General features: G+C 40.8%; 1 protein-coding gene across 1 annotated transcript in view; it reads left to right on the top strand.

Annotated features, from left to right (window-relative positions):
* The window catches only part of GCN1 (GCN1 activator of EIF2AK4), a 43,727-nt gene extending 39,839 nt beyond the window's left edge, over nucleotides 1-3,888 (top strand). The window contains exons 56-59 of the mRNA XM_035898358.1: nucleotides 61-209; nucleotides 812-916; nucleotides 2,379-2,597; nucleotides 3,172-3,888. Of these exons, the coding sequence (XP_035754251.1) occupies nucleotides 61-209; nucleotides 812-916; nucleotides 2,379-2,597; nucleotides 3,172-3,297 (599 nt within the window). The 3' untranslated portion in view covers nucleotides 3,298-3,888. The remainder of the gene's footprint in view (nucleotides 1-60; nucleotides 210-811; nucleotides 917-2,378; nucleotides 2,598-3,171) is intronic.
* The last annotated feature ends 4,529 nt before the right edge of the window (nucleotides 3,889-8,417 follow it).

An 8,417-nucleotide genomic window follows, 5' to 3' on the forward strand; every position in this document is an offset into this window, starting at 1 on the left:
TTTCTTAGATGAAGAATGGACAGCAGGAGCCTCGCTATTGTTCTGTTCTTTCATTTGCAGCAGACGTCTCTGGCATTGACTGGATGGTGAGACACGGGCGAAGCCTGGCGCTCTCTGTGGCTGTGAGTGTTGCTCCTAGCAGGCTGTGCTCCCCCAAGTACTACAGCAGCGTTCAGGAGATGATCCTCAGCAATGCCACTGCTGACAGGGTGAGTGCTACGTGAGGGCGGGCGAGTTCTCTTGCAAGGCCTCGGTGGGTGCTTTAAAAGGTGCGCAGGTTCGCTGTGTTACCAAATGGAACGGAACAAAAATCCCTGCGCGCCATCTGAAGATCCTCCCTTGGCTCGATGCAGTTCATAGTGAAATGACGTGGACTGTTCCGATTCTTTGAGTTCTGATCTCTGTGGACATGAAGATTATTTAATCTTCAGCTGCAGAGCAGCTTTCATTGGGAATAACTCACATTGCTGTTGCCCTGTTAAAAGTTCTCATTCATGGGCCAGGTTTACAAGAAGTGCAAATACTGCGTTTTAGGAGTTTAGGGTTGAACGAGTAATTACTGGGGGTGCTGGGGGGCCTGGCTACCTTATTCCATGTGGCTCATGGTCATGTTGATTTTTTTCATCATATTGCCCAAGAACATTAACCCAATGTTTCCCTGCTTTGCGTGCTACAGTTTTTTGAAAAATCCATTTAGGCTTCTGCAAAGCTCCCCAGTCCATGAGACTGTAAGCCTGGTGATAAAAAGCTTATCAGCTTGAACAGCTTGAACTCTGCTGTAATAATCCTCATTTTTGTCTTTATGTGGAAGATTCCTATTGCAGTTAGTGGCATCAGAGGGATGGGCTTTCTTATGAAATACCACATGGAAGGAGGAGGGAACCTGCCTCCAAAACTTTCCAACCTCTTTATTAAGGTAAGAGTTTTTATGAGAACGACCTGGGGTAGTGTTCTCCTGTGATCCCACTGTGTGTGAGCTCACGGGTGGCTTTCTGTCAGATTTCTGTATGGTAACCCAGCAGGGGAGCGAAAAGCTCGGTTGCCTTATCTAGGGAAGCTCTAAATCCCCTGATCCTTGACAATCTAGGTGTGTCTTTTTGTGGCAAAGTACAGACAGGATCAGTTCATCAGCCTGCTTCGCAGTTGTGAATACAATGCTGCTACCCCTGCTGTAATATGGAAATTTGACTTTTGATCTTTGTGTGGTAAACTTCAGGTTTGATTCTTACATTTTTTCCTTTGCAGTAACAAACAGCTGGCAGAGAAGGGGGGTGGGGTAGGAGTTGTCAGTTTTTTAAGGCTGCTAAAGGTCAAAGGGCCTTTGTTAGAAATGCATCAAACACCCGCTCTTACCTTACCTGGTTTTGCTGCAGTACTTCTTGACTTCCACTTTTGTGGGAGTAGCTCCAAAAGACCGAGATAAAGAGACTATTGAAGTTAACCCTTTTTAAAATTCCTATCTATTTAAATATTCTACCTCAAAATTCCTTTCTTTCTTGGTTGTTCTGGTTTTTTGGTGTGGGTTTTTGTTTTTTTTTTTTTTTTCTCCCCACAGAAGTATCCGTCATGATAGACAGAATCTGACTTTTGAACTTTAGAACCTCAGGTGTTTTTAACGTCTTAGAAAAGAGGGGAAGATAAAGTGCTTTTTATTTTGCCTGTCACCTTTATTGTAAATAAAATGTGTTAGATTTTCAGGTTTTACATTTCTTTTCAATTTACTTGAAAAAACGACCAGACATGCAAGTTGATGTGATGCAGGCCAGCATTCTTCAAAGCACTTTTGTTTTAAATCCTACATTTATATATTTGTATCGTAGTATTGTATTAAAACATGAGTAATACAAGGGTCACAATACCTTTATCACAGTATTGGTAACGCAGTTGACATTCAGATGTTAGCTTTCACATTTTAAATGCGTTGAGATGAAATAAAAACCATAAAGCTCTAATTCTTTTTTTTTATTTTAAAATGAAATACACTGTTGAAATGCGCCTTACACTCCAACCAGAGATTGGCTTGGCTATTGCCGATGACTGAGTGTATTTTACAGAGGCGCTGACGCTATCAGCTATTGCTGCACTTAGTGGTCATTGTCATTTCCTGAGACTTTTGAAAGAGGCGTGTGACCCTGTTGTCAACCACATTTTTAGAAGTTTTCTTTTGAAAAGGTGTCTTGTTTTCAAGGTTTGGCTTTCTCTTACTGTTACACAGTTTAGTCACACTTGCTGATAACAAGTTTGTCTCTTGTGTACCTGGGAGTTGAAAAGTGCTTGCTTTTGTTATAGTTTACTTAGATTAGAAAAAAAGATAAACTACCGCTTTAAATACCTGTCCTTGGTCTATCTGGATTTAAGTCCATCTTTCTCTCCCTCAGTGTCTTCAGAACTCATCCAGTGACATAAAGTTAGTTGCAGAAAAGATGATCTGGTGGGCAAATAAAAACCATCTTCCCTCACTGGATCCTCAGACAATTAAACCGATTCTCAAAGCGCTTCTGGACAACACAAAGGACAAAAACACCAGCGTAAGAGCCTATAGCGACCAAGCTATTGTCAATCTTCTGAAGATGAGAGCGGGTGAAGAAGTGCTGGAGGTATGAGACAGAAGAAAATATAACTGTTGGTAGAAGGCAGTGTCCCGTTGCTCTGTGTATGGTGAGGTGGGGTGCCTGGAGCCTCAGAACGTGCTGGCTTATGACATAGATAAAGTGGCCCTCATCAGTATTCTTATGCTAAGCCTTAAAGAAATAAGCGGTACGGATACTGTACCACCTTACAGCGCAGTGTTACTGACATCAAGGTATTTAACGCACCTCCCATGTTTAACCTGGTAGCCTTGCTTTCCAAATGCTGTAAGCCCTTCCTGTGCTGTGCTTACCTCAGCTAGGACTGTGAGTTTCCTGCTTTCGTCACTCGTATAATCCTACTGCAGCATCAGCGGTGCTCGAGAGAGTATTTTAGGGTGGACTACTTCGTACATCCGTTTCCAGCCCTCTTTCCTAAATCTTAGCTGCTTTTGGATAGTTCCCATGTCTGGAATCATAAAAGCAGATGAAGGATTTTGATATGTTTGAAAGATAAATACAGCTTGTAAGGCACTTAGGTTTATTCTTAGTTTGAATGGTATGTCATAAGGAATTGGTAAGTGGTGTTGTCTTCCTTCCACAGTCGGTTTCCAAGATTCTAGATGCTGCCAGCTTGGAGCTCCTCAACGAAAGCTGCAGGAGATCTCTGAAGAAGCTGGCTGGCCAGGCTGACTCTGATGAACAGATAGATGACACTATACTGACGTGATGACAACGCTCTAGACGACAAGGAAACACTGATCCAACCGCTGCATCAGCATTTCAACTCAAACACCTATTTTAAATGTTTTCATTTTTGAAAATGTTAATTCTGACGGGATTTCATGAAAAGGACTCCCAGAGAGTATTTTAGTATCAAATATACCAGAATAGCCTTAATTAGACCCACTATAGCTGAAAATTGAAAATTTGGTCCCCTTTTTTGAAACAGATAATGCGCAAGAAACAGATATACTAATCAATACTGGTAAATTGTGGCCCATTGTGAGATGTGGCTCTAGAGCACATCAGGCTTAAACTCTGGTGACACCTATTTCCTTTCCAGGGTCTGTGCAAAAGCTCCAGTACTGGAAGCGGTGTTGGTCTTTTCCACCGGCCCTGTGAAGCAGGAATAGAACTTGGTGAAAGTTAAAGCGTATTGTTTTTGTGTACTGCTAACTTGCTGCTTGTGACGGTCCTGAAGACTGAAAATCCCTGTAAAACAAAGTATTTAAAATAGCCTTAGAAATCACAAATGCGAAAGGGGGATTAAATGCAGTCTGTTTAAAGGAGGAACATTTAATAAAGGCTCTGACTTTGATCCTTCTGGTGTAAACTGCTCTTTTTACAAATTCATTTGTCAACAAACTTACACTGTGATTTACTTTTTTGGCCTGCTTTTTCTAGGGTGTTGAGTTTTGTAGAGTGTTACCTGTAACTATCTTATAAAATATAATCCATAAAAACCTTTTGCAAAACTGAGGCAAGCTGCGGTTAAGCCAGAACTGACATTTAATGACATTTGTAAGTAATTACTCCTATTAATTTCCAAAGTATTTTGACTACAGATGGCTTCAAAGGCTTCACAAGATACTCGGCACTTCCAACATACAGATTATTTTTTTTTTTTGTCAATGAGTTGTACTGTTCCAAGAAAGCAGTATTTTATTTACCTGGCCACATATACCTCTTTTTAAAAATTTTATTTTAATTTACTAATACCTTTTATGCCACTTGAGAGGAAATAGTGAAAATTTTGTTGCAGAATACAACCTAAGACAGGCTCAGCTCCAACTGAACCATTCCTAACTGATTTCCATATAATTTGTTTTTTTATAGCATTGTATGATGGGAGATTCCATAACCTCCCTATGCCATCTATTTCATTACATAAACTTTTCAGACTGTCAGAGCTCACAGTATCTAAAAAAAAAAATCCCATAATCTTCCTTGCTGCTACTTGAGTCCATTGCTGCTTGTCCTATTCCCGCAGATGTTGAAAACTGTTCGTTTTTCCAGCAACCGCATTGTCACGTCAGTGGTCTCACCCCTAGATGAAACAAGTTCAGATTTTGTAAGTCTCTTCTCATAGATTTTCATGGTTTCTAAACTTACACTGCTGCCCTCCGTATTTGTTCCATTCTGATTCCTATTTGCCTTGTGGCATCCACTGCTGGACCAGGTCTTCTAGGGGAGAATGTTCCTTTGCCAGCCCTACACAACGCGCCGTTATCCATCCCTGCACAAGCTCTGGGCGTTCTTTTTTTGCAACAGAACAGCGTTGACGTGTTTAGTTTGTGATCAGCTATGAAGCCAAACTACAAGCTCTTTGGCTGTTTATTTCCAGTCTTGTTATTTATGCAGTTGGCTCTATCTACAAAACTGCTGTGCTTTCCAGTTGCTCTTACTGAAATTGTATTCTACTTATTTCATGACATTTATCTGCATTGTGAAGGTGGCTTTTAATTCTGATTTTTGCCTTCCAAAATATTTGCAAATCTTAAACCACCTTAAAACTATGTATTTTGCACTGAATTGATAATAATCAAAGAGTGAAAACTCAACTAAATGCTCTTAAGGATTTGGCAGTCTCAAGGCACTGGAGTTAGTTTCACCTATAATGAATTAGCTGTGTTATGGGGTAACAGGAACAGCTGCTAAACCACGCAGTGCAAAAACTTCTGTGCACGGAAATGTACAAAATTTTACACCATTCAAAACCTACTAAATAGGTGGCAAAAAGCTCAGTGGCTGTATTGGAATGAGTCACTTGATCAGTGCAGACAGGAAAGAAGAAAAAAATGGCAAGTTTCTCTGAAGAATGGCTGTTTGAGCTCTCGATCATGGGCACCTTGGCTTGCCTATTTTCTCTCTCATTCTAATTGATTCTCCACATAAACGTGAACAAAATTATAGTTAAATAGAAGCCTTTTCTATTAACTTGCTAATTTTAGCCAATAAGATTTTTTGTTATTAAGGGTATTTTGATGATTTGTATTTCCACCTTATACAGCAGCAAGTGGAAGAACTCGCCCATCTTTCCAAACAGCAGCTGAATTTCTGCACTCAGTTCAGTTGTTTCTGAGGGAGGAGTAAAAGGCAGGAGCTCACTTGCACTTACTGAGAATATGCTGATTTTTCAATTACAGCGAAACGCTGAATTTGGATTTTGATAGCTACTTTTCTCTAAACTATTTATACACTGCAATATAATACAGCAGAGATAAAATACCTTAATTTTTGCCACGAGACCTGATAAATTGATTGTGCCAACTTGGAGACTAAAGAATTAATTTTTTTCTCATTTCAAATGTCTTAAAAATACCAGTTGTCAGTAAAAGATAATTTTTCTCCACAACTGACTGTAATAACGTCTTTGAACTGTCAAGCAACTGTCTCTGAGTGACAGCTGAACTGTGTGTATTTCGCAAAGATCAAAAAATAATTTATGAGAGATGTTTAAACTTACAAGGTGCTAAAAATTTCAATGGAAAAGAGACAAATGTGAAAGCATAAAATATTCAAATATTTTGATTTTTTTTTTTGATAAGTCACAGTTTGTACTGTCCGCTTTATTAGGTCTCATGAGACGTCACACCGTCTCACGCTTTTCACATGATGAAGTTTCATGAGCTTAAAAATAAAGGCAATAGGAGTCATTGTCGTTTTGGGTTTGAGCTGGTGGTTTGTACGCTGGATTCATGGGATCTCTCTGCAGCCACACAGCCTCCTTAGTTTCACTGCTGCTCGGTGCATGTGTTGGGTTGTATGATGGGCTGCCCAAGAGCTTTACTGGGGTGGGTGTTAATGTGGTGGGGGTTGCTTTAGCACTGGGCTAGGTGTGGGCTAGCTGCAGACCCTTTTCTAGCAGGGTTTCTGTGAGCATAAGTCTGTTAAATAACACACGCTCATGTCTGGTACCACTCCAGCCTTTCTCCTGCTCCTCAACTACATTTTACGGAAACACAGAATGAGCTATTAGGGTGTGGTGGTTTAAATATACAAGTTGCAGAGTGAATGTGAGACAGAGGTCATCTAAGTGGATTTCAGGATGTGTAGGACTTGACAAGGGTGAGCTCTGAAGGCTAGAATACTTTCTTGAAAGTTGTGATTAAGGAAGGTTTATAATTAAAAACACAGACATAAGCCATATTGTTGATCAGAAGTATTTAAAAGATACAACTTTATGTGCTTTAAAAAAAAAATCTTCAACCCAGACATGCTATTTTAGCTGTATTGGGTTGGTTTGTTTCCAGATAAATTGCATACAAATTGGACAAATATAACTGTGGAACCATACCTCAATATCCTATGGAGAATAAATAGGAAATGAGAATTGGTGAGAGATAATTGCCTTAAAAAGTATTCTTCTTAACCAAACCCTATAGTATAAATCCAGAGAAAAGAGTCTACAGCTTTTGAGGTAATGTTAAGGGAAAAAGCAATACTACTAAAACTCGTCTGTCGTTCTCTAAGAAAACATTCAGAGAGTACAGCACAGCTGCAGCTGGAAGGTGCTTCAGCCAGTCCAACCCCTGTGCTCAAAGCATAGCCAGGCAGAGTGGTCCAGGTAGGTTGGACTCCACAACCTCCCAGCGCAACATGTTCTGCTGCGCGAACACCCTCATGATGTTACCAACACCGTTTGCAGTGGTGATGTTCCATAGATTTCAGTCTTTTACTTGTGCTTGGGTCCTACCAAAAAGATCCTCAAAGTAGGTGCATCCTACTCTGTAAGCATCTTTGGAACAATTAATTAGATTGTAATTATGAAAAGCATTATGGATTGGTATTTTCAAGTTAACTGTCCTTGATTTCTGTCATCTTTCCTTTGCCTTTCCTTATAGGCTCAGTGGACTGCAAACGTCTTGTGTTCTTCCGTGCTAATACAGCTCTCCCCATTTGAAAGATAAGTGCATGTTAATGAGATACTGCTATCAATGAACTGTAAACGTTAAAATTAAAAAAAAAAAACAACCCTAGTTTAATTAGATAATGTCAGTATTTTGGTTTGAAGCTTGCTAAACTAAAATTACATTGAAGATAGACTCAACACCTAGCACGTTGGCTTTTGTTATTGTGTTTTTATGTATGTATTGAAAAACCTTAGTAACTGGAAAAGGAAGTCCTTAATAATTCACGTGTTCTACACCAAAACACTGCATTGATCACAGGAGTTCAAGCACCAGCAAGATTTTTTTCTGTAGAAAAAATAATCAAAGCGGAAAAACACCACTCCTCTTATGCCGTTTCCCACCTAAAAGTGGAGATCACCTAAAAAGTGATCTAAGTCTTGCAGAATTTGTGTAGTCAGTATCTGTGCAACTAATAGCAAAATTACTCAGGCTGTGTGTGTGTGTGAGACAACTGGGAAAGAACTTCTTGAAACTCTGTGGGTTTGGGCTGTGGATGGTGCAGGCACTGCTGCTTGTGTGAGGTCAAGGCCCTGCCTGAGCCACACACAGGCACATCTCTGGATTAAAAACCCCAGGAATCTAATTCCAGACTGGCCTGAATTGTCAGGCCTAAATGACGCACTTGGGCATTTCACCACTTTGCTGTGGGCTTCCTCACCTGCAGGTTGGGCTCTGATGGGAACTGTTCTTGTAGCTGTGCGACTGCTGTGCTCTGCACAGGCGTCTTGCTGAAGAAGCAAACCACGTTCCTAGCCACTGCGGTCTGCTCCTGTGCCTTCCCGGGAGTAGAGCTGAGACTGCCTGAAAGCGCTGGGGCTCCCTCACGCCTTTGGTGCTTTCCTGGGGGCGGCCTCCTCTTCTGCTACGTCCGTAGGCCTCATCCGAGCACCTACGGGAGCCGAGGTGGGCACACCGCTGTCTGCCGGAGGCGGCC

This window comes from Egretta garzetta, unplaced genomic scaffold (genome assembly GCF_000687185.1).
Source record: "Egretta garzetta isolate BGI_Z169 unplaced genomic scaffold, ASM68718v1 scaffold7, whole genome shotgun sequence".
NCBI lineage: Eukaryota > Metazoa > Chordata > Aves > Pelecaniformes > Ardeidae > Egretta > Egretta garzetta.